This window comes from Myotis brandtii, unplaced genomic scaffold, assembly GCF_000412655.1.
Source record: "Myotis brandtii unplaced genomic scaffold, ASM41265v1 scaffold34, whole genome shotgun sequence".
NCBI lineage: Eukaryota > Metazoa > Chordata > Mammalia > Chiroptera > Vespertilionidae > Myotis > Myotis brandtii.
In genome coordinates this window covers 2,483,692-2,510,879 of record NW_005363098.1, presented here as the reverse complement: position 1 = coordinate 2,510,879, position 27,188 = coordinate 2,483,692, and the positions used below count along the sequence as shown (strand labels likewise).

The 27,188-nt window shown below is 36.0% G+C and overlaps 1 protein-coding gene across 4 annotated transcripts in view; it reads left to right on the top strand.

The window, feature by feature from the left end:
* Positions 1-27,188, top strand: part of LRBA (LPS-responsive vesicle trafficking, beach and anchor containing) — a 566,714-nt gene that overhangs the window by 116,240 nt on the left and 423,286 nt on the right. For all 4 annotated transcript variants that reach the window (XM_005871408.2, XM_014543868.1, XM_014543867.1 and 1 more), the window contains exons 26-31: positions 331-511; positions 3,894-4,021; positions 4,538-4,645; positions 8,177-8,336; positions 14,822-15,257; positions 22,363-22,496. In XM_005871408.2, coding sequence (XP_005871470.1) covers positions 331-511; positions 3,894-4,021; positions 4,538-4,645; positions 8,177-8,336; positions 14,822-15,257; positions 22,363-22,496 — 1,147 coding nt within the window. The remainder of the gene's footprint in view (positions 1-330; positions 512-3,893; positions 4,022-4,537; positions 4,646-8,176; positions 8,337-14,821; positions 15,258-22,362; positions 22,497-27,188) is intronic.

The window sequence follows — 27,188 nt, the reverse complement described above, 5'->3', positions numbered from 1 at the left end:
CTCTATAAAATTGGTGTGAAAACATGACTTTTATGCATCTTTATTGATTAAAACTTGAATGTGCTGTAAATCAAAGCAACAGAAAAGAAAGTACTAAAAGGAATGTTGATTTCTTAGGGATGTGTCAGTTAGTGAATATGAAATGATTGACAGTGTTTCACCTGTATGTTTCCTTTGCCCTTTTTTAGATGAAATGATAAGGAAATCACTTTGTGGTGGTAGATTTCTGGAAGCCTGGCTTTTATAAAATTTAGAACATTGGGGAATGATGTAATAAAATTAGATTTTTATCAGAATATAGATGTAATTGTTAAACTTGATTCTTTACAGCATGAGCTGGAGAATATTGAGCCTACTCAGGGCCTCTCCATAGAAGCCTCTGTGACATTTTTGCAGAGGCTAATCAGCCTTGTGGATGTGCTCATATTTGCAAGTTCTCTGGGCTTTACTGAAATTGAAGCTGAAAAAAATATGTCATCTGGAGGAATTTTGCGGCAATGTCTCCGACTTGGTGAGCTGTTAAAACCCATTAGTTAGGAATTTACTTGAAAAAGTTTTAGTAATCCAGACAAATTAAATTGAACATTATCTTTCTCTTGTTGTTAGGCAAATGTGTGCTAGTCATTTCGTCATATGCTACTTTTAAACTTGCAGAGAGTGAAGGACTGTGTGTGCACTGTGCTAGAGTAGTAGTCGACAAATTGTATAGAAGAGGAAGGACATGTTTTGAAAAAAATCAACTAAGTTGATTCTGGTCAGCATTATCCCTCTTTCTCTGATCATTTTTTTTTTTTTTTTTGCTGTAAGGTAGTGCTTCTCAAGTTAAAAAAAGAAAATTTATACACATGAATCACCAGAGAGGATCTGGTTAAAATGCAGAGTAGATTATATAGGTCGGGGATGAGGCCTCAAATTGTATTTCTAACAAGTCCCAGCTAATGTGCAAATTACCAGTTGTAAAAATAGTCATAGGGATGTGGGGTAAAGCATAGAGACTATAGTCAGTAATATTGTAATAAGTATGTATGGTGTTAGATGAGCAGTAGACTTATTAGGGGGATTGCTTCCTAAGTTATATAAATGTTTAATCACTCTGTATACCTGAAACTAATATAATATATGTCAACTATAATTGAAAAAAATTTTTTTAAAGAAAAGAGAAGAACAAAAAATAATTCATACACATAAATCACCAGAGAGGATCTTGTTAAAATGCAGTTTAGATTACATGTGTCTGGTATGAAGCCTAAACTTGTCTTTCTAATAAGTCTGTGTGATATTGATGTTGCTTCTCTTACTAACACAATTGAGTAGCAAGGTTCTAAACTAGCATGATTCCAGCACAGCTATTGTCCAAATAAGCTGTGGTAATTTGTTAAAGCAGTTAATAAAATTACTAAACCTCTATTCTTCTGGAGGCAGTACTTCCTTAGGTAAAAGTTAAAATCCGTGAAAAGAATTTTAGTGTTATTGGGCTGCCTTAGGTGAACCATTTTTTTTTTACTTAACACAGAAGGTTTCCTATATCCAGTTGTAAATACTGAGACTTTGTTAATGATTTGCTTATTAAATGGAGAGAAGTAGGTTGGAGAGAGTGGGACCAGAAAGTGGAAGCAAAACCATTACAAGCTATGACTTACGAAGACAGACTGTAAAAGGCAGCATTAGAAGTGGGAAGTCTAATTAATGAAATATTTCCCCATATTTAGTAAGAATGTGTTATATAAACTGAGATATATTTGTACTTAGTCATTTTTGGTACAGTGATTATTTTTACTCAAAATGCTATTCAGAGTACTTTTAAACTTAGGATGCTTTAAAGAATTTGGCATAACAATTTTTAGAAAGTTGTTTTAAAATTTTAAGTAAGAAAGATTCAGACAATAGTGTGGTAAAGGCCTAGGGAGGGAATACTTTCAACAATAAAGATAAATTAAAAAAAAAGATTCAAATGGTGAGCATAACAAAACCAGCTATTACTTATTGACTGCTGTAATTTGTCATTATTGCTGATTTTCACAATGGGCCAACAACCATTTTCGTTTTTTCTATTCATGAGGAAAGTTGAGATCAGAGAAAATAGGGAACTTATCGAAATTCAAAATGTGTAATTGGTGAAGTTGGAATGTGAATATAGTAGCTTGTTTAACTAGTGATCCTACCCCTTCTTTGTTACAGTATACTTCCTTAAACTTTTAATTAGTCATTAAAATATTGAGACTCCATTGCTTTTGTTTATGCCATTTTAAAAATCTCTCCACTTTCCTAAAAAGAGTACATTTCTAGAATTAAAAATACAAGGCTATACTAGCACTGCTTTACTCAAGAAGCATCAGATTTGGAAGCTAGGGAATACTGTAATGCTCTAATTTTCATAGCTGTAGAAGAAAATAAAGAGAAAATTCAATCTACTGCAGCACCATCTTTTCCTATATATGGAAAAGAGACTCAGAAAGTAACTTGTTCAAAGTCACTTAGTACAGTATGGTAAGCTTGGTAAATAATCCAAATGTTTTGATCCCTGGTTTCCTCTTTCCTGAGGCTGGGGAAGGAAGGTAAGAGGGCAACAATAGTGAGTAACCTGTACTCCTGGGACTGATTGACACTAGGCAGTCCTCTATGGTTGTAATGCAGACCCAAACTTTCTTTTATGTAACTTGTCAAAAAATAGTACAAAGGTTATTTTCCTGGGGATGATTCCGGATTTGACAGAGTTGCATTCCATATTCTCCCTTCCTCCTTTCCTTCCTTTTTTCTAATTTTTGTTGTTTACTTTTAACACCTTTCTGAATGCTTCTCTTTCTCAATTCTGTGCCTGTTGCCTTATGGTAGTCTGGTGGTATTTAAAATCCCCACTTTAATTTATGTTTTGTTCCTAATTTCCTTTTTTTAATCCTCACCTGAGTATATGTTTTATCGATTTTTAGAGAGACAAAGGGAGAGGAAGAGAGAGACATTGATGTGAGAGAGAAACATTGATTTGGTTCCCTCCCGTACACACTCAGACCAGGGATCAAACCCACAAACTTGGTTTGTGCCCTGATCAGGAATTGAACCCACAGCCTTTTGGTTTATGGGATGATGCTCCAATGAACTGAGCTATCTGGCCAGGGCTGTTTTGTTCCTAATTTGCTCTCCCACTCTTATTCTGATCAGATACATTGAGTGTTACTGATCTGGTTGGGAAGTAAGGTGATTATGTGAAGTCAAGCAATTATTCGTCAATTGTGCATTACTTAATTCATCATTTAAAATTCAGAATTAATTTCTATGTAACTCAAGTAGCTGCCCAATTGGTTAGATTTTTAGAGAAGTAATTTTGGACTGTATAGTAATCTCCTTTCCGCTTTTCACCCTTTAAACAGTTTTAATGAAAGCCAGTAAAATGTAGACCCTATAAATATTCCCATATAAAAGTGTACTCTCTATCACTCTATTAATATAATGCTGTAATAATACATCATCAGAAAAACATGCATTTCCAGTTTAACTATTCTACTTCAATGAAGATAATAGGTTATTGTCATAGACTAGTTTATGCAGTGTGACTTGCTTTCTGTTCCTTTGCAACTCTCTTTCTTGTTCTTTTTCCCCTATCTTTTTCTTAATAAGAGATCATTGCAAGTAGCTTAGGTGAGATCTAAGAAACAGTAGTATGTTAAGGTTCTTGAACTGATTCCCTCTTAGCAGTGGCCCCTTACAGAGTCACTACCAAAGTCAGAAAACAAACAGTAGGTGAGAAAGTCCAGGGACATTTCAGGACTTTGCTGAAGGTAATCTGGTTCCAATAAAATCTTATGTAAATCGTATTGGGTAGCTGATTTTTATCAGTTCCATAATCTTAAATATAATTTTCCTTTCTTACCCAATCTTTTCCTTAAAATAAATAACAGTGTGTGCAGTGGCAGTCAGGAATTGCTTAGAGTGTCAGCAGCATTCACAACTGAAAACAAGAGGAGATGCCACCAAAGGCCAGAAAACAGTGCACAGCCTGATCCCCATGGGGAAATCCACAGCAAAGGTGAGATACAGAATCATTAATTAAGTAAAATAGCACACTCATTTATGATTAAGTCTTAACTTTATTTGTTCATTTCAACATAAAGTTAAATAAATCTGACAGAGGTCCTAAAATAGTTATTTTAGTCTGTGGACATAACATTTAAATATTTGTGTTTAAATACACAGTAAAGATTTGCTTATACTTAATCTTGTCTGCTTTTCCAAATGTTTACTTTTCTTGTGTCTACAATACCTTTCCCCTTCAACTATGTCAATTTGTATTTCATGTACTTGGTGAGTTAGCATGCAGTTTGTTTTTTCCTTCCTGGCTCCCTTCTATACCGCCACCTCTAACCCAGCATCCAAAAACTACAACAATAACAACAAAAAACAACAACAACAATAACAACAGAAAAACAGAGAGAGAAAGAAGTATGAAAAACAAGTACTTAATAGCCTGATTTCTCTGGTTACTGGAATACCGTGTTTACTTTAAAAAATATCTGTGTAATTTTTTTTTTTTTTTTTGTCTTAGAGTCCAGTGGACATGGTAACTGGTGGTATATCTCCAGTGAGAGATTTTGACAGGCTCCTACAGGACATGGATATCAATCGACTTAGGGCAGTTGTCTTCAGAGACATCGTAAGTAACAGTATTTCTTTCATATACTCTCTTAGCTGATATGTATTTCCTCTGAGGCCCAAAGTATTGAGAATGAAAACTCTCTGTGATATAAAATAGTCGAGTAGAAAGAAGAAGCCAGTTTTTTGACGGTAATCTTAGAATCATAGTATATTGGGAAATATTATTTATATAAATGGAACTAATATATCAGAACAATTACACTAAAGAGAATAGCATATTATTATATAGTAAGCACTGTAAGTGCTTCACATGTACTCATTAAGTGCAACAACTTCTTGAGTTGGATACTGTTGTAAGTTCCATCTTATAAATGAGGAATCTGAGGCGCATAGAGCTTGAGTAACTTTTTCAAGCTAATGGAATTATTAGTAAATGATAGGATTCAGACCCAGCAGTCCGAACTTCAGAATCCATACTCTGAAAGTAGTGAAATGCCTAAGTCCTGAATGTCTTATTATTTTCTGAGTATTGGATATTTTTCCCTCAAAGAAATATAAATATGACATACTGGTAAATGATGAAATGTTGTGTGTGGTGTTTTTAATTTTTTAAAGATGAAAAAGTTTCGTTTTAGCTGATTTTGATATAGGATATGGCCAAGCTGCATATAGAAATTGTACAGTCATATAAGAAAGTATAAATATGAAAATAAAAATCACTTGTAATCCTACTCACAGGGATTTGGAGTCTTGTTATTAGTTAATATTTATTGAACAATTACTGTGTGTTAAGTACTAGATGCTTTCTATTACATGTTTTTTATAAACTTTATAACTTCAATTCTTCATCTTCTCCATGTTTGTGTTTTAGTCCTCTCCTGAGCTATTCATTAAGTTTATACACATACACAATTTGTTAATAGTATAGCGAATAATTATTGAACACTTACTGTGTATTAAGCATAGAACTGGATGCTCTATGTATTTTCTCATTTAATATACACAATAATCCTATGAGAAAGATAGTATTAGGTTAAATAACTGCCGAAGATCACACAAGTAGTAAAAGGTGGAAGTGGGTTAAGGACTAGGGAATCTAACCCACTTAGATTAGGGAATCTAATTCTTGAAATTTTGATATTAATCATATGATTATGCTGCCTCCCTAAATCTCAATTAAGATGTTTTTCTCTTTTTTTACTTTTTGGTAGCTGCTGTTATTCCTTTAATCAAGAAACCATCAAGTTTTGTTTTTTAAGAATCAATTGACTGGTTCATTTTGGGACCCAATATTGCTGCTTCCTTCTCTTTCCATTCTCCTTTCTTGAGCATGTGTCCAGTCTATTGCCCCATAACCTTGTATGTCCTAGAGCAGTGATGGCGAACCTCTGACACGCGAACTCATTTTTTTGGTTGATTTTTCTTTGTTAAATGGCATTTAAATATGTAAAATAAATATCAAAAATATACATCTTTGTTTTACTATGGTTGCAAATATCAAAAAATTTCTATATGTGACACGGCACCAGAGTTAAGTTAGGGTTTTTCAAAATGCTGACATGCCGAGCTCAAAAGGTTCGCCATCACTGTCCTAGAGTAATCTTCAAAAATCTAGAATAGATGATATTAACTCTTTTTCTGTAAAAATTCTCTAATGTCCTTTCATAGCACTTAAAATAAAAATTCTTCACCCTGGCTCTATATGATCGGGCTTTTTGGAATTTTTAAACAAGTTATTATATTATGATATTTGGACAGAGAATTAGACTATTTCCTGTGTCTATATTGTAATTTATTAAAGTTACAAATGATTTTAATTTTATCAATTATAAAAGTTATATAACCACCTGGTAGGAGTTTTAGAAAAGAGAAAAGTTTCTATTTCCCAAACCTTATCTCAGAGCCTCTTCTAACCAAAGCAAACTTTGATGGAAAAGGAAATGATTTAAGATTAGGGATATAAAGAAATTATTGCCCCGAGGTTAAGAGCTAAGGTATTTAATCACTCTAATCTGAGTTTACATTCGCTTTTTCACGTACTATATGGCCTTAGGTAAATTACTTAACTTCTCTAGTCCTTATCTTGTTCTAAGGGGTAAAGAAATGTATATGAAGTATAGCGTAGTGGCTGGCTCACAGTGAGTAGTCAATAAATGATAGCTACAGTTTATTGCATGGGTTTAATTAGTAAACATTAAACATATTAATGGGCTAAATAAGGATGCAGTTAGGCTTAAATAAATTATAAGAGATTAAGAAGTTAAGACTAAGTAAGTTGTTTGTCTGCCTTTTAAATGTTGATATCATTAGCAGTGATTATTATAATAGATGGCAGGATTGTGTGGCAGAGGAACACAGGGGTATCCCGAGAAAAGGGATGGTTAATAGAAAAGGAAGAATGTTCATTTACCTTTTCCATCAAGAGTAATAAGTTCTTACAGTAGAACCTAAAAAGTACCATAGATTCTTGTCTGATTACAAATATGTCATACTGTATCAGGTGGATATCTTCATTTTTTTTTCTTGAAATTTATTGTTTCCAAAAGTTTTGACGCTAGTTATTAATTTTTAGTTAATTGGTACCATTAATTTCCATTTATTTTTCTGCTAGGCAATAGTGTTCTTTGTTTTCCTTATCCTAAATTTATCTGCTACTCAAAATACCTTTAAAAAATATATTTTTATTGATTTCAGAGGAGAAGGGAGAGGGAGATAGAAACATCAATGAGGAGATAATCATTGATAGGCTGCCTCCTCCATGCACCCCCACTGGGGATCGGCCACCTGGGCATGTGTCTTGACTGGGAATTGAACCATGATCTCCTGGTTCATAGGTCAAAGCTCAACCACTGAGCCACATCAGCTGGGCTCAAAATACCTTTAATTTTCAGGATTTGGTGGGAAAGTTTTATTTTTTTCTTTTAAATTAAATTCAAACTTATTTTGAAAAGTTATCAAATAGTGATGTGCTGAGGATCCCATTGAAGATGGGGAATTTGGCCAGATGAAGAGGCTATTGATGTAGAGATAAGTAGGTGAACTCTAGAGTTTAGGATGAAGCCTAAACCTCTTTTTGAGGTCAATCCAGTTTTTCCTTTTCTTTTTTGCAGACACTATATTTTCAATTCTGATACTTGGTTGTCTGTACTAAAGTAATCTTAAGAATTCCTTTGACGTATCTGATATTCTTACTTTTTTTCTCTTTAATGTTTTGTCTTTTAGGAAAACTGTTATTTTATATTTTATGTATTTTAATTCTTATGATTAGAAATAAAAATAGTTATTTATGTATAATGATAATTACTATTTGATTAGTTGTAGAAAGTATATTGAGACATATCTCTTCAGATTGAGTTACTTTATTAAAAAAAAAAAGAGCCAACTTTTCTCTTTTCATGTTTCACAAGCATATAACCTCTCATGTATGGACATTTTTCCAAAAGACTGATTGTTGCTAAGTTAAATTTATTATTTTCTGCATATGTCAAAAGATTTATTCCCATGTTTATATTTAAGTATTGTCATGTAAAATAAAATGAAGACACGTTATTTAATAGTGGCATGATCACCTACTTTTATTTTTTCCCAGGAGGATAGCAAACAAGCTCAGTTTTTAGCCTTGGCTGTTGTATACTTTATCTCTGTTCTTATGGTCTCGAAGTACAGAGACATTTTGGAACCTCAGAATGAAAGGCGTAGCCAGTCATTTAAGGGAACTCTTAGTGAAACTGGGACTTTATCACTTCCTGGTAAGTTTCCATATTTTAGTCCCTGGTATCCAAAGTTCAAATAAAATGTTACCTGCTTATAGTAGTTAAAATATTGATTATAGAATTTAAATCCATTTATATAGGAAGTGAGAGCATGTACTTTTTTGATTGTCTGTTAATCCTCCCTGAGGATATTTTTTCCATTGATTTTTAGAGAGGAAGTGGGGGTGATAGATAAAGAGAGGGAGGCAGGGATGAAGGGAGGGGGCGGGGGGAGAGAGAGAAACATCGATGTGAGAGAGACACATCTATTGGTTGCTTCCCGCATGTGTCTTGACTGGAGCCAGTGATCAAACCTGCAACCAAGTACGTGCCCTTGACTGGGCATTGAACCCCCTCTGGTGAGCAGGCCGATGCTCTAATCTCTTAGCCACACCAGCCAGGGCTTATTTTTATTAATCACTAAACTTTTTATTTTGAGTACCATGTAGTTAGTTGCAATTAAGAGATTATTTCTGTTCTAATCAAATGAGTCATTTGATTAAAAGGTGAGAAGATGTTATCCTTTGCAAGTAAAATATTAGACATTTTTGTTCATGTAAGCATTTGTTGTGAAGAATAAATAAATCATATTCTCTTATCAGAGACAGATTTGGTAAGTAACTGTAATAATTGGAGTTATAGAAGTAGCTGCCAGCTGTGTTTAGAGAAGTAATTATTGCAATAATAGGAATAGTTGCCACCCAGTGGAGGCTCTTTATTTATTCAATAAATATTCATTGGGTACCTACTAGGTACTTGGGTATGTTCATGAACAAAAGAGGAAAAAAGTCTTCCCTCATGGAGCTTATCTTCTAGTGAGAGGAAATAGAAAATAAGTACATGTAGTAAATAAATTATATAGTATTTTAGAAGGTGATATGTATAAGAAAAGAAAATAAGTCTAATGGAAAAATACCAGGAATATAACCAGGAGAAATGGGCTGTGGATATTTACTCGAAGGAAGATAGGGAATTATTGGAGGGTTTTGAGTTGGGAGTTAAAATTGACTTATGTTTTTAAAAGATACATGCAGGATTCTGTGTTGAGAATACACCTTGGAGGGCAAGGAAAACCCAGTGTGTTAGTTATATACTGCTGTGTGACACATTACATTGAAGCTTAGTGGCTAAACCACAATTCTTCTTATTCTTTTTTTTTGCTTTGTTCCATTTATTTATGCGTTCATTGGTTAATTCTTTTAAAAAAATATATTTCTTTTATTGTTTTCAGAGAGGAAGGGAGAGGGAGAGAGAGATAGAAACATCAGTGATGAGAGAGAATCATTGATTGGCTGCCTCCTGCACACCTCCCACTGGGGAACTAGCCCGCAACCCAGGCATGTGCCCTTGGCTAGAACCGAACTTGGGACCCTTCAGTCCGCAGGCCGACGCTCTATCCACTGAGCCAAACCGGCTAGGGTCATTGGTTAATTCTTATATGTGCCCTGACCGGGATCGAACATGCGACCTTGGCATACCAGGACGATGCTGTAACCAACTGAGCTACCTAGCCAGGGCTGAACCACAACTCTTTAGTCTTGTGTCATGATTCTGTGAATTTGGTTTGGACAGGACACAGTGGGCACACAGCTGATATTTGATGGGGTTGGAAAGTCTGAGATGGCTTTTCTACTCATTAATCTAGTGCCCGAGTGAGGATGGCTGCAAGAGCTGAGGCGGATGGACTGAAATGGCTCAGCTGGGGATATGTTTGGGGCCTTGATACTTGTTCTCAGCCAAATTTTTTGGTTTCCCTCCATTATTTTGGAGGGCCTCCATCTCTTCTGATGGTTTCTCTACCTGTTTTCTTCAGCAGGGTAGCCAGATTGCTCACTGAGATATTCAGGAACTCCTAGAATGTACCCTCTGCCCAACCTTATTAGAGCTTGGGCACAGAACTGTCTGTTGCTACTTCTGCGTCAATCTATTGGTTAAATAAGTCTGGCCCAGCCCAGATTCAAGGACTTCTCAAATGGAGGCATGAGCCAAGAGGACCATTAATGTAACTGTAACATAACCAGTTATGAGCATGTTGCAGTAATCCAGGCAAGAGGTGGTTTAGGGATAGACTAGGGTGGTGGCTGTAGAGCTATGAGTAGTAGTCATATTTTGATGGTAGAGAAAACAAGATGTTAAAATATTAGGTGTGGCTATGGGAAAGATGGAAGGTAGTCAGGAATTATAAGGTACAGATGGATAGACTAGAGGTGAAACATGTTCGGGGGAAGATAAATTCAGTTTTCTCCTACTGGTGGCTTTTAGACATAGAAGATGTAGAGTAGGCAATTATATGTAATAGTCTGAGGTGTTTTTTTGTTTTTTTGTTTTTTGATATTTAAAACTTTGAGGGTGAATGAGACCATTAAGGGAATAACTGTTGAGAAAAAGAGGACTAAGGACTGAGTACTACCAGTAAATCCCTCCAACTTAAGAAATCAGGTAGAGGAAGTAAAAGAAATTAAGAAGGAACAACCAGTGAGGTGTTGTGTAAGCCAAGTAAAAGAGTATTGTCAAGTTGGAGGGAATAATCAGTTGCTGCTACTTTGCCAAGTGCTATTAGGACTGAGAACTGACCATTTAGCAGGATGGAGGTTTTTGGCAACCATTGGCAAGATGCATCATTTTTGTTGGAATGGAGTGAGCACCTGATTGGAGGGAACAAAAGTCAGAGAGAAAAGCTGATGCTCCTTGTTGACTAGATTTTGAGGATCATTGAATTGTTCATGCATAGAGGAGGAGTAACAAGTTTTCTACTAGAAGAAACCATGTTTGAGATAGAGGTCTTGGGGTTACTGTTCAAAGAAATGGCAATGTATAAAGACATGGAAGGCCAAGCTTTGTCCCATGTTCAGCAGATTGTAAAGTATAATATGTGATGGCATGAGTAGCAGGAGATAAAGTTGGAAATGAATAGTCATCTGATGAATATTTATTGACCACCTACTGCTTTCCAGGAATTGTGTAGGCCCAGGCATTATTAGAGGTGCTGCAGAGAAAGTGTTAGAGAAGACAAATTCCCTGCCCTGATGAAGTTTACTTTGTAGTGGACTTATATTATTGAAGAGCCTTGTGCCTTAGTCTATGGAGTTTGGACTTTTTTTTGTAGGCCAATGGCTTTCAACCTTGCATCGCTATCCATTGTATGTCATGTTCAGTTTGGAGGGTTTTCTCAGGTATATTTTATTATTTACTAGAGGCCCGGTGCACAAAAATTTGTGCACTCTGGGGGATCCCTCAGCCCGGCCTGTGCCCTCTCGCAGTCTGGGTCCCCTTGGGGGATGACCACCTGCTGGCTTAGGCCGCTTCCTGGGGGGATTGGGCCTAAGATGGCAGTCAGACATCCCTCTGGCAGCCCGGGAGCCCTCGGGGAATGTCTACTTGCCAGCGGGGAGCAGGCCTAAGCTGCAGTCGGACATCCTTAGCGCTGGGGGATGTCCACTTGCCAGCGGGGAGCAGGCCTAAGCTGCAGTCGGACATCCTTAGCGCTGTTGAGGAGGCAGGAGAGGCTCCCACCACCACTGCTGTACTGGCAGCCATCAGCCTGGCTTGTGGCTGAGCAGAGCTCCCCCTGTGGGAGCGCACTGACCACCAAGGCTAGGAGGACCAAGAATAGGGACTGAGGGTGTGGGGGAACAGGAAAAACCTTGCCATCTTCCTCAAAACTGATATTTAGACTTAAGTCTCATGTACAAAAAACCCCTGCTGTGTAACGTTGGGTACATTACTTAATCTCTGCAGACTTGTTTGCTCTTCTATAAAATACCCAACTCACAGGGTGATTGTGAGGATTAAACAAGGTAACCTGAGCAAAGCCCATGCTGGGGCCTGGCATGGGGTTGATGCTCAGCAAACACTGGTTTCCTCTTATTCCCTCATCAGGTCTTCAGATTTCCTGAGATTGTCTGCAAAATTGTTCTGAACAAACAAAGAACCACAGTGTTAGAGGCTAGAAGAGATGAGCAGTGGGGCAGAGAACAAGACACAGGTATATGGAAGGGAGAGGAAAGGCGTGCTGGATGCCCACTTGCTTTCCCATGATTTTTAAGACCTCACAAATTAAGTCTGTCTTGTGGGAGCTCCACTTCCCCAGCACCCACTTTCTCCAAGGGATTTAACTTTGATCCACAGCACTCCACTGGGGCTGCACTTAAATGCTCAGTCCTACTATCTTTCTGAGTCTAGTGCCCCATGCAGGGTTAGGCTCATTGAGCTCAATAAATCTTTGTGAAATTAAAATGTCTGTCTTCTCTTGTGGTCATCACTGTAACCAGGTGATCAAACTTAGCTCTGATAATAGTGGGATAGATTGTGGTAGCATAGTTAACCCTGTGACCTCTAAGCAACATAGAACTGTACACTTTATTTATTTATTTATTTATTTAGTTAAGGTTATTTTTATTTACAAGTTTTGAAAAATATAGATTTTTTACATGGGTTACTTGTGCAAAGTTAAATTTAGAAGAATGATAAATGCACTCCCCTCCTCCCAGTTCCCGCCCCACCCTCCGCCCTCACTCCCCACCCACTGTCCTCATCCCTAGGTGCACGATTTTTGTCCAGTTTCTTCCCGCATCTCCCATTCCCCTTTCCCCCCCAAGAATAGTCAGTCCATTCCCTTTCTATGTCCCTGATTCATTATAATCACCAGTTCATTCTGTACATCAGATTATTTATTCACTTGGTTCTTAGATTCACTTGTTGATAGATGCATGTTTGTTGTTCACAATTTGTATCTTTACCTTTTTCTTCTTCCTCTTCTTAAAGGATACCTTTCAGCATTTCGTATAATACTGGTTTAGTGGTGATGAACTCCTTTAGCTTTTCCTTATCTGTGAAGCTCTTTATCTGACCTTCAATTCTGAATGATAGCTTTGCTGGATAAAGTATTCTTGGTTGTAGGTTCTTGGTATTCAGCACTTTGAATATTTCTTGCCATTCCCTTCTGGCCTGCAAAGTTTCTGTTGAGAAATCAGCTGACAGTCGTATGGGTATTCCCTTGTAGGTAATTGAGTCTCTTTCTCTTGCTGCTTTTAAGATTCTCTCTTTGTCTTTTGCTCTTGGCATTTTAATTATGATGTGTCTTGGTGTGGTCCTCTTTGGATTCCTTTTGTTTGGGGTTCTCTGCGCTTCTTGGACCTGTAAGTCCATTTCTTTCACCAGGTGGGGGAAGTTTTCTGCCATTATTTCTTCAAATAGGTTTTCAATATCTTGCTGTCTCTCATCTTCTGGCACCCCTATTATTCTGATGTTGGTACGCTTGAAGCTGTCCCAGAGGCTCCTTACACTATCTTCGTATTTTCGGATTCTTTTTTCATTTTGCTTTTCCGGTTGGGTGTTTTTTGCTTCTTCGCATTTCAAATCTTTGACTTGATTCTTGCGCTCCTCTGGTCTGCTATTGGGTGTCTGTATAATATTCTTTATTTCAGTCCGTGTATGCTTAATTTCTAGTTGGTTCTTTATCATAGCATCGAGGGTCTCATTAGTTTTCGTGACTCTCTCCTCAAGTTTATTGACAGCTTCTAGCACATTTTTGCAAGCCCTCAAAATTGCGATTTTTAGCTCTATATCCTCCATTTCTGTCATGTTTTTTTGTCTCCGCATTTTTTATGCTTTCTTGGTGCACCCCCTAGTGGTCTTTGTGCGCAGTCTTGTTCTAGTTGAGCCTTGATTGTTGTAGTTAATACTAGAGGGATTTGACCACCAGGCCGACTGGCTGTGTGAATCAGCTGTGTCTGCCGCGGAAAACTTCTGTCCTCTGGGGAGGTGCTAATCTAGCCTTTGCCTGCGGCGATCTGGCAAATGGCTCTGCGCAGGGCTTGGGCGGGGCGGGCTCAACAGGGCGGGCGGAGGGAGTGGTTATGGCCCCTCTCAGTCCCGTTCCCAGAGGCTCTGCTTCTCAGAACCCCCGGAACCGCTGCAAACCTCGGAGGGAAAGCTGCCTTCCAACTGATGCCAGACACTCCCGCTTCTCCCGTTTGGGTCCGAGTCCCCAGCGATTCGCCCGTATCTGGAGCTCAGAGTCTGAGACTCCCCCCTGACCGAAAACGACAACCGCGCTCTCAGCCACCAGCCCGCTTTGCGCGCGCACCTCCGCACCTGAGTTTTTTCCACACTGCGCCTCCTCTGAGCCTCGGTGTGCTGTTATTTTTCCTTCTAGTTGAAGAGTCTCTCCTCAGCCAGCCTTCCTGTGGTTCTGGGTGATGTCCGTTCCGTCTTTTAGTTGTATTTTTGAAGTGGTTGTTTGCGGCAGCAGTCTGCGGTGTTTACCTATGCCGCCATCTTGGTCTCTCCTATGTCATCTAATTTTATTATAGGTACAATAACTCAGAACATTTTATAGATTATGTAATTTATTTTTGCCTTTTAGAACATGCCATACATTTCATAATTTAAAATAATAGATGGCTATGGGATGGAATATATCTTTTCAAAATTGGTTCTAAAGTTTTTTTATTTGTACTTTTCTTCTGTTTCTGGGTAAGATCTAGAAAACACACCAGCAGCATCCAGCCCATTAACTCCAGTATCAGTGGAAGAATCCAAAAGCACATCATCTGCTCGAAGGAGGGACTCAGGCATTGGGGAGGAAACAGCCGCTGGTTTGGGAAGCAGTGTGGATGCAGCTTCTCCAAGTGTCAGTGCAGGCCCAGATGCAATCAGTGAGGTGCTGTGCACTCTTTCTTTGGAAGTCAATAAATCTCAGGACAACAGAAATGATGGAGGAAATGAGATGGACAACAAGGCTGCACCATCACTTCCAGTTTCAAAAAATGTCAACGTAAAGGACATTCTCCGCAGCTTGGTTAACATACCAGCAGATGGAGTCCCAGTGGATCCTGCCCTTCTGCCACCACCCTGTCTCGGCGCTCTTGGTGATCTGTCTGTTGAACCACCTGTGCAGTTTAGATCTTTTGACAGGTACTGTAACTAATTTCTGGTTTTTGTGTACTTGTATTTACAAATTGCTAAGATTTAAAGGGTAACAGGAATTTATGCAAATTTTGTAGCTTCAACATTAAAAACTTGTTTTGGACTAGTTTTTAAAAATTACAAGGATATTTTTGTTGCGTGGTTTGTATACCATTTCAAATTTTTATTAACACTATCAGTGATTTAAAAATAATTTCAATATGACATTGTCAAGTTATATGTTAAATAATTTTGTTGTTGTTTTTACCCAAGGTTATTTTTTCCATTGATTTTTAAAAAATATATTTTATTGATTTTTTTACAGAGAGGAAAGGAGAGGGATAGAGAGTTAGAAACATCGATGAGAGAGAAACATCGATCAGCTGCCTCCTGCACACCCCCTACTGGGGATGTACCTGCAACCAAGGTACATGCCCTTGACCGGAATCAAACCTGGGACCCTTGAGTCTGCAGGCCGACCCTCTATCCACTGAGCCAAACCGTTTAGGGCTTATTTTCTTTTTTATTACATATTTTTATTGATTTCAGAGAGGGAGGGAAAGGGAGGGAGAGATAGAAACATCAATGATGAGAGAGAATCATCAATTGGCTGCCTCCTGCATGCCTCACCCTGAGGACTGAGCTCGCGACCCAGGCCTGTGTCCTGACCAGGAATTGAACTGTGACCTCCTGGTCAACGATGCTCAACTATTGAGCCACTTTGGCCGGGCTCCATTGATTTTTAGAGAGAGTGGAAGGGGGAGGGAGGGAGGAGGAGGAAAGACAGAGACAAAAAGAGAGAAAACATGGATGTGAGAGAGACATATTGATTGGTTGCCGTCTGCATGAGCCCTGATCGGGCCTGAATATTGAACCTGCAACCCAGGTACCTGCTTGTGACCGGGAATCAAACCCTTGACTCTTCTGTGGATAGATATTTTTATCCTTTATAGGTGAAGAAACTGAGGTAAAGGGAAATTCAGTCTCTTAAGTGCTTATGCTAATAAATGGTGGAGCTAAGATTTGAACCATGGTGGATTCATTCCAGACCCTCTCATTTGGCTGGGCAACGCAAAACATACTTGCTGATCTATGAGGGATTGGTGATGGTTTTATTTTCTATATGCAGTAAATACTATGCATCCATTAAAGAGAGGAAAGCAGAACACTATGTATTGATGTAAAATTATAATGAAGATACGTTATTAATGAAAAAAGCAGTGTACAAAATTTGAAATTTATGATCTTTTAAACAAATAGATAAACATGATTACATATGCCTGAAAAAAAATACACCAAACTGTTAATAACAATGGCTATATTTTGATGGTTGGAAAAGGTGTAAATGATCAGGTTTTTAAAGTATTCTCAATTTTATAATTTGAACATTAATTTTGGCTCAGAAATGATTAAGAGTAGATTTTAAAATTTGATACATCTTACTAATATAATTAAAGAAAGTTGTTTTTTTATAAATGTCCCAAATTTCGTTAATTTTGGCATGTTTTTTTTTTTTTTTAAATAGTGTAGAAATTAAACTATGCCTTAGTGACTTCTTCAGTGAGTAGGTTATGGACGTATTTAGGAAATCATACTTAGGTAATACATATTAAGCGGTTTGTTGAAATAGAGAGGGATTTTGGTGGTAGAATTTTTCAGGATGTTATTTGGAACTTACATGTCTGGTATGCATTTAACATATTGTCTGATGGCAAGCCAACTGCTCTGCGTTTCCCCCTCTTTTTCCTAGCAAGAGACACCTCTTGAAAACTCTTTTCATGCAGCTATAGACCAGTGGAATATCTTTGGGAATTTCAAAGCATCCCTCTGATCATGTGTTTATCTCTGGAATGCTGTGTCAGAAATCACAACTCTCCTCATATCTTAAGAATTATCAACTCTCAAGCAATAGCTGGAAAATTTAGAGTAACAGCTACATGAGTGGAACCTTGCTGAAAGGCTGCCAGGTTGTGGGCCTTTTTGGATGGCAAGGTGTTTGTGTTCATTCCCATGCCAAAATTCTTGCTCTTATCTAATTTGAAGATCCTCTCTGGTGATTAGTGGATGCCAGGGATTTATCTTGATAAAGTTCAAGGGCTTGTCTGGCTTTTCAACTAGATCCTTAGGGACTAAAGTGCTTGGTTTAAAATGCTCTTTTCTCCTTTACTGAACTATTTGCATGTTAAATAAAATAGCATTTATGAGAAAGTTTGTGATATTTGAAACTGATGTGATTCTGCAATGGAACTTCTGAACCTTAGTGATCTGGAAGAAACTGGTGCTTCTTGTCTGTTGTTAATAAGTATAAAGAAACTTTCAGAAAAGTCTCCCTAGTTCATGTAAAAAAAAAAAAAAAGTGAACAGTGTTTGCGATTTCTTTTTGTGTGGAACCTTAGGAAAATTACTTGTTTTTCATCTTTAAGATGGGGATAAAATGTGGCACTTTACTCACAGAGTGATTGAATATATATAATTTATATATGTCCTTAGCATAGTTAAATATTACTCATTAAAGTTAGTGAGTTTGTAAAGAAGAAAGCTATAATATGTAAAACTTTATAGTTTAATATTTGGCTTTTAATTGAAAGTTCAGAACAATAACTTGCATAACTAAAAGACATATCTGTCATATCTGTCTTCCAAATTGATTTTGCCAAAAGGTTTGAAGTGCTTTTTGTTAAAATTGATGGCACATATTTAAAATTTAGAATTATTTGTATTTTAAATTGTTTCTTAAGGAGAAACTTAAGCTGTAGCTTGAGAATGATGCTAGAAATATCCCTGCACATTGCCTAGCATATAGGCTCTCAAAGTTGTGTCAGATATATGTTGCATTTTCTTTGTGTTTGCAAAGTGGTACTTTTTATTTTTTATTATTTTTTTTTCTTTTAATGTTTTTATTGCTTAAAGTATTACAAAGGGTATTACATATGTGTCCTTTTTTCCCCCGCCCTTGACAATCCCCTGGCCTCCCCTACCCCCCAGTGTCTTATGTCCATTGGTTATGCTTATATGCATGCATACAAGTCCTTCGGTTGATCTCTTACCCCCTTCCCTCCTGCCCCCCAACCCTCCCCGGCCTTCCCGCTGCAGTTTGACAATCTGTTTGAGGCAGCTCTGCCTCTGTATCTATTATTGTTCAAAAGTTTATAATGGTCTCTATTATCCATGAATGTGTAAAGTGGTACTTTTTAAAAAAATGTGAAATAATTTGTCCTTGCATGATTAAACTTGAGTAGTAGTACATTTAAATTTCTAGATTATTTTTTTAAACTGTAAGGACATGTTTTACTAGTTTAGATTTATACTTATGTATGTGATACATATGATAGCTTAAAATCCCATCTGTTGACAGTTTTAGTCTTTTACATGGAAACTTTATAATAATGAAAGTAGATGGTAAAGAAAATGAAAATATCATGAAATCTGCCTACTGATTAATGTCCTTTTATTTGGGTTCTTATGACATTGAATTTTTTTTTTGTTTTTAAGTGGCCCAAAGCTCTGAAGCATTATTATGTTACTTCCTCAGAAATGACTCGAATCAGTCAGTGAATTTGGAAATTGATTAACTTTATTTTTCTATTATGTATTAAGTACATAGCTGGGCTAGGGAATGCAACTCTTTCCATTTGTGAGCAGATATATTTTTGTATGTTAGTAGCATACATAGTTTTATATTTTGGAAAACTTTATTATTATTATTGCTTATAAATAACTATAATGTAGAATTATGTTTAAATGTTAATATTGTGGCATGGTTGCACAACTGTGAATATACTAAAAACCATTTATTTGTACACTTTAAATTAGTGAATCGTGTAGTATGGAAGTTACAGCTCAGTAACACTAAAAAAGATCAATATGAGGAAACAGTTCAAATTAGAGGCCTTTGTTTAGACAAACTGTGAATTGTAGACCATTTCTGCCGTTTAATTTGGTACGTTATTTTACTTTCTGAGCTTTACTTTTTAATTTTTAGATGGGAGTAATATGTATGTTAGGCTTGTTTTGAGAATTGAGTAATAATTCTTGGCATATGTCAGTGCTTAATCATAGCTATTAATAATTTAAAGGTTTATATTATATGATTGTGTGGCGGCACAAAGAATAGTGTACCATGAACTTTGACTTGGAGAGGCTGGGGAGGCTTGTCTTTGAGCAAGGTTTTGAAAGGTGAGAAGGAAGCTTGCTGGTAAGTAGGACTAAGAGGAAGGCATCTTGGCAGAGGAATAGCATATACAAAGGGTGGGCGTTGTGAAGTAATGCACATGTTCAGGAACCACAACAGCATATTGCAGAAGCATGTGAGGAATGCTGGCTTAAATGTCAGCCCCTGTAGGAAGCCACACTTCAGATGTGTCAGGAATGGGAACATTTGAAAGATCTTGTACAATCAGTATTTACTGAACTGAAATAAAGAATAGGTATTATTTGTGATTGAAAGTATTATTAATGTCAGTAGTTTCAAGGATTGGAAATGAGGTCAAATTTTTTTGTTGCCTTTATTTACATTTTTAATCATAATTTTATTTTTTAATATTTTTATTATTTTTTAAAAGTTCCATTGAATTTATTGCAGTGATCTCTTATTATCTTTAATCATACCATCTTGGAGAAATAGAGATTGTGCATATTATGGAACATAAATATAGTACATTTTTTTCTGTCACCAGTTTTCCAACATTTCATTATAAAAAGGTTCACACATTTAAAGAAGTTGAAAGAATTGTACAGTGAACACCCACAGACCCATCACTGAGATTCTACAATTAGCCTTTAACATTATTTGCTTCATCGTATAATTCTCCATATATCCATCCTTCCACCCATTAGTTAATCTTATTTTTTGATGCATTTCAAAGTAAGTTGCAGACATCAGTTCACCCTCAATCAAACATTTTAGCATGCAGATCTCTATCTAGAGATCAATACAGTTTTTTAAGGTAAAATGTGCATACAATGAAAGGCAAAAATTTTAAGTATACTACCATTTGATGAGATTTATACTCCTGTCTTAACTCAAATCCCCAATCTAGATGATTCTTGGAATCTCCCTTTTGCGTCTTTCCTGCCAATGCCTGACCCATTCCTCCAAGGCAGTTATTGTTCTGATTTTTTTTACTGCCATAGATTAGTTCTGCCTTTTCTAGAACTTCATGTGAAAGGATATACAAACAAAGTTAGCATTCTTCAGTTTAAGGCTTCCTTCACTTAACATAACGCTTTTGAGGTTCACCCATGCTATGTTTATCATCAGTTTCTTCTTATTGCTGAGTATTGTTCCATTGTATAAGCATACTACCATATTTTTATACATTTTTCCTGTTTGAAGGATTCTGGGCTATTGCAGTTTTTGATTGTTAACAATAAAGCCTCTTTGAACATTTTGTGCATATTTTTTGTGGACATAAGTTTTCTCGAGAAAGTTCTTAAGAGGGGAATTGCTGGTGCACATAGGGTAGATTTATGTCTTAAATTCAATTATAGAAAAATAATTTCACTTTTATAAATATTATTTTCTATTGTTCCTATCATTACTTACCTGTTGTATGAGTAAACTAGATATTGCTGGTTCTTTGTTTTGTGAGCGAATGTGGAAGTAAATTGTCCATATTTCTCCTTTCTCCTCCCCCCAAAATAGGTTGCTAGGGAATAGGTTAGAGGTTTTCTTAAATAATACATTTCTGCCTAGAGTAGAAATGTGCAAATTAGATTTTGTATTGTTTTCTGAATTTACACCAGCACATATGTACACACACATGCGCACACACACAGGGGTCATGTTTACTCCCCCTAAAGTCAATAATCTTCATCTGATATAAGCTACCATGATTTAAGCACACCATTTTGGGTTGAGGGCTCAGGTGGCTGTTACTTCTATTTTTTAGTGTATAGTTAACATTGGCAGTCACCCTTATAATGATGTGACACCAGCTACCCCCAAGTACATTGAATAAGCCATGCCTAGCGCCAGAGAACTTGATTTAATTGGCAACAGTGTTTGCTGTCACATGATAGGCACTGAAGTAAAACGAAACCTATTTCACTTTGTATTATCTCTTTTTGATATAACAACAAAAACAAAATGTGTTTTTAAAGTACTGGAATTAGATAATTTCCACTTTTGAATTTATTGGGAATAAGTATCTAAGTAACTTTATTTAGAAACTGAATACTTTAAAGCTGTTAAGGGAATACTTGAAGCTTGCAATACTGTCAACAAAAGATGTGATTAAATAAATTGAATGTTGAAGACTTTAGGCTTATGGTTAACACCAGGTAATTAAAAGTAAGCACTGCTGTGGGAGTGCATTATATATCAGCTGTCCTCTTTACCTCATTAACTGGGTTTTTGCATGTTTATGGAGCTAAATTCAATTAAAAATGCCTCTTAAGTTATGCTTAATAAAGCCTTTTAGTTATTATTTTGGTATAAAGTATTACACTTTAATTGAAATTTGTATATCATAAATACCTGTGTTTGAATATATACAAGGTGAACAGATTTGATTATTTGATATTTTTGCATCTAGCATTTATATCTTTTATTATCTATATTTATCTAAAGACAGTCTTGGATTTAAAAATTGGGTTGTATAGATGTTAGAAATATTTTTTATCTGCATTTTTTAACCTTATAAAATTTTAAGCTTTTATGATTTCAAAAGCACCTACTGGTGCTTTAAGATCCTTGTTGAAGCATGTTGAGCTTTCTGCTTCAATTCTGAGGTTAAGAAAAAGTTAATTACTTTTCCACTTGAGTGCTAAAAGTCCTTTTTTATCTATCTTTGGTTATATTTTATTTAAGTTAGATAATCAAAGATGATCCTAAATGTAAAGAATGTTATATAGTAAATATAAGTTTAAATGTTAAAATGCATTATCATATTTCCATAGAATATTGTCCAGATTCTAAAAAAATTGATATGCAATAAATGTGAACACCATTGAAGAGGTTTCTTATTGAGAGAGTATTCTAAAATGTATGTCAAAATAGAGATACGGGAGAAATTAGAAAAAGCAGTTAGTTTCCTATTTTCTATTTTAAATTTATGCGATTAACTTAGGTTAATCTTCTGTATTTTGAAATAGGTTTCCTTTTTTATTACAGAAGTGTCATCATTGCAACAAAAAAATCATCAGTCTTACCTTCCACTCTTACTACAAATGCACCTACCAATGCTGTCAGTGTGGTTTCTTCAGTAGATTCTGCTCAAGCCCCAGATATGGGAGGAGAATCTCCTGGTGAGTTTATCAGTGATTTAAAAAAAAAAAAAAAGGTTTTAGATCCCATTTTAGCAAAGCTTAGGATTTTTGATAAAGTTAGGAAATTTTGTTAGGCATGTTATAAATCATCATGCTTTTATACTGTTGCTCATTTAATAAATTTCTGAATACATTTGAGTAATAGCAAATGAGTTAAATCAATGAATTCAGTATTTTCTCCACAGTGTGTGACAAATTGGATGCTGCTGCTCTAAAATACTCGTTTCTGTCTCCTGCACCTGAGAAGATTTGTACAGATAGTGGTTCATATAAGAAAGTTTTGGTGACATGTGGTCTTTTAATTTGGTTATCAGTTATCCAATGTTTACTTTTTTCTTCAATATTTTTCTGAACTAGAGACTTGGAATGCTTGCCTGAAACATAGCATCATTCTAGCATTAGTTACAGTAGCTTAATAACTCCTTCTGCAGTTATTACTTTTATTTTATTTTATTTTATTTTTTAAAATATATTTTTATTGATTTCAGAGAGGAAGGGAGAGGGAGAGAGAGATAGAAAAATGAGTGATGAGAATCACTGATCAGCTGCCTCCTGCATGCTCCCTACTGAGGATTGAGCCCGAAACCCATGCATTTGCCCTTGACCGAAATATAACCACGGACCCTTCAGTCCGCAGGCCGATGCTTTTTCCACTGAGCCAAACCGGCTAGGGTCTACTGCAGTTTTTTAAAAAAATTTAAAATTATTGGGTGACATTGGTTCTTAACATTCAAGTATACAATTCTATGATACAACATCTGTATATTGCATTGTGTGCTCACCACCCAAATTGGATTTTTGCCCATCTCTTTTTCTACATTTCTACCAACATCACTCATGTTTCTATCTCTCTCTCCCTCTCCCTTTTGGTGCATATATATGGGTGTAAAATCTTAAATCCCTAGATGTTGACCGGAAGCTTAGTGATAATACCAGGTAGACTTGAAAAGAATGTGATACTAAAATGTTAGGACAAAGTTAGGACAAAGGTGATACTATTTTCTATAATTAGTAGTATTCTAAATGTTGTGCTGTTTCATAAAAGAGAAAATTAATCCCTGACTGGGTAACTCAGTTGGTTAGAGCATTGTCCCAATACACCAAGGTTGCCAGTTCCATTCCCAGTCAGGGCACATGCAAGAATCAACCAATGAATGCATAAATAAGTGGACCAACAAATTAGTGTTTCTCTCTTTCTCACTCTCTCTCTGTCATTTTAAAATCAATCAATAAAAAAAATAAAATAACAACTAGATTATATACCACTAAAAGAATTCATTCTTGGTACTCTAGAATGAGATTAATGAAAAATAAATCTTGAAGGAATAACTAGATGGATTACTTTGAAATCACACAAAAAATGTCTGTAGTTCATCTTCTTGGACATCTCAGGTTTTCTATCTGCTGTTTTACCTGTTCTAGAATAATAGTATGTTTGCTATATAAATAGTGTATTTGATAAAATAGTGTATTTCAGAGAGGTTTTTTTGGTATATATTTTTAAAATTGATTTCAGAGAGGAAGGGAGAGGGAGAGAGAGATAGAAACATCAATGATGAGAGAGAATCATTGATTGGCTGCCTCCTGCACGTCCCCCACTGGGAATTGAGCCCGCGACCCAGGAATGTGCCCTTAACTGGAATCGAACCCAGGACCCTTAAGTCCGCAGGCTGACGCTCTATCCACTGAGCAAACCAGCTAGGGCTCAGAGAGTTTTGCTCCTAACTTGTGTGAAAAGTACAGAGTTCCCATGTAACTTCTGTACCCTACCCCCTTCCCATTCTCCTGTTACTAACATTTTGCAGTAGTATGGTAGATTTGTTACTTTTCTTCATCATTGTCTTAGTGAAAAAATATAAAGGAAAGTAAGTGTAGAATAATCAGATTATTCTTATTTTTTATTGTCCCATTATACTGGGACACTTCTTTTTTACTTCGAAGGAGAAACAATTTGGTAATTTGTTTTCGTCTGGTTATGCACATTTCTGTTTTTCAACCCCCATTCAAAGCCATTTAAAAAAATGAACTGTGGCCCTAACCGGTTTGTCTCAGTGGAGCTTCAGCCTGCAGACTGAAGGGGCCCAGGTTCAATTCCGGTTAAGGGCATGTTCCTTGCTTGCGGGTAAATCCCCAGTAGGGGGTGTGTAGGAGGCAGCTGATCGATGTTTCTAACTCTCTATTCCCCTCCATTCCTCTCTGTTAAAAATCAATGTGTTTGTTTTTTTTTTTTTTTAAATGAACTGTGATTTCTCTGGACCAGTCCCCATGTGGAAAAAGGCAAAAGTTAGTAATATCTATGAAACTCTATGCCAGCTTTTAAATTGAGTAATAGTGAATTCCTACAGTTCAGAGGTTCACAGTAAACTGAGTGAAATATGTTATCTTATTTTTACTACATTGCCCTTTAATTTCAGTTTATGGGACAAAATAATATGATTCTCTGATAGCTTTTAAATATATTTTTCAAAATTTAAATCATGCAGTTTTCAGAAAAGATAAAAAACAGAAGGAAAGCTGAGATATATGTATAGTATTTGATATGCAGTATAATAAATTTCTTTCTGAAGTCATTGTATTTTTTACAGCAAATCCATATAGTGCAGCGTGGGGAAAAAAGTAGGTTTACAGTTGTTCATATGGAAAACAATACAATAATTAATAATTAATAATACAAGAATAAACTGTGTTTGGTGAACTCACAACTATAAACCTACTTTTGCCCCACTTTATTATATACTCATCCTCAAGGTATGCAGAATTACAAAATAATTTGCTATCTTGGAAACTCTTGCATTTATTGGCAAAACCCCACAAAAACTGCATCTAGATCATAATGTATCTCACCCCCATTATTAAAACTTTGTGTAATTCTTGGTGGTGATGTTTCTTGAATAGCTTCCAGGTTTTTCGATTTTGGACTAGAATTTTTAGCTTTTTCCTCTTCCTCCCTAGCCCCTTTCATTTGTTTAAAAATAATTCATTTCTTTTTTAAGTCATTCCAAATGTTCTTTGTGATGATAGTCTTTATTTTTATCATTTGTTTGGCTTCCATACCTGATTCTTTCCTTCCTTTTTCACTTTAGTATGCTCTTATTGTCACTGTTATATGGTTTCTCTATTTTAGTTCATTGCTTATATTCCATTCCACTAATTGCTGTCTTGATAAGAAAAATCTAATAACCCAGTCTGGTTTTCAGTCGTCCTACTTCTTACTCTCCTGCCCCACTTTACATGCTTTTGCCTACCATACTTGCCTTTTTACCCTGTTTTCTGTTCACTTGGTATCCACACCTCACAGGTAAAGTTACCTGTCTGCCTTCAGTATTTTTTACTCATAGATTTTTGTTTTCTTTTTGGTGGGTCTTTTGATTTAAGTTATTTTCCCATTAAAAAATAGACTATGTTGAAATAGATTTATTTTCTTCTGGTTCAGGCAGGGTTTGGGAATAAAAGATTTGTAGATGAATTGGTTGTTGTAATTGCATGCTGAGCTGGGAAGTTTATTCTTGCAGATCTGAATAAGTTAGCTATTAGTCTTGGTTTGATCTTAGTTGTTTTCTCTATATGAAAACACAGTTAATACCCGTCTTTGTGGACCTTGACTTCAGTTCTGAGTGAGTAGCAACAAAAAATGAACTGCTCAAATTCAGTAATTGATTAGTAAAAAATATACTGAAAGTACAGGGTGCATTAGCAAAAACGGGAATTTACTTGGAAGAAACCATGTGAATATAAACCATAAAATATGAGTTTTATAGCAGAAAAGTTGAAATTATTTTGAAATTTTGATATCAAAATTCGATTTCTAAAATTTACAAGTGCTACAATTAAAGAGAAACCAGGACTGGTTAGTCATGGATTCCAGAAAAAGATTTAGAGCTTTTCAACTTTATGTGAGGTCAAAATTCTCACCCAAATAATTTTATAATGCAAAAAATTGAGGATTTGTATATTTACATTTCAAAATAGTGTAGATTATTAAAACTGTGGTTAATATATAAATAATGAATATCATACAAGTTTCACATTTCATTTTGAATAATATTCCTTAGCTTCTGTAGCATTTTATTAGAAAAAAAGTATAATCTAATAAAAACAATGGCAAATCTGCCTTAATTAGTGTTAAGAGATAGTTATCAGAGAATAAGGTATACCTTTGTATATGCATATTGTTATTTTTGTTTTTATTATATGCATATTTTAAAACTAAAAGAGAAAAAACAGTTTTAGTAAATATACCAAAATCTGGATATTTTAAAGTTACTCATCAGCAAAGTTTTAATTTCCCAGAATGCAATATGTGTGAAGATGCTGTTACTCTTTTTTTCAAATATCCTATAATGGTTTTCTACCGTGATGCAAAGCATCAATGATTAAAACAAATATTACATGATCTCACTAATATGTGGGATATAATGATCATCATAATTTTATGGACAAGAATAGATCCAGAGACAAATGGCGGGGGTGGGGGGGGGTGGTTAGAGAGCAACCAAAGGACTTGTATGCATGCGTATTAGCATAACCAATGGACACAGACACTGGGGCAGGGGGTGGGGGGGCTTGCCCGGGGTGGTAATGGCTGGGGGGGTGGGGGGGGCATTCGAGGAAAAAGGAGACATATGTAAAACTTTAGACAATAACCAAATAAAAAATATTATCCAGCAAAAA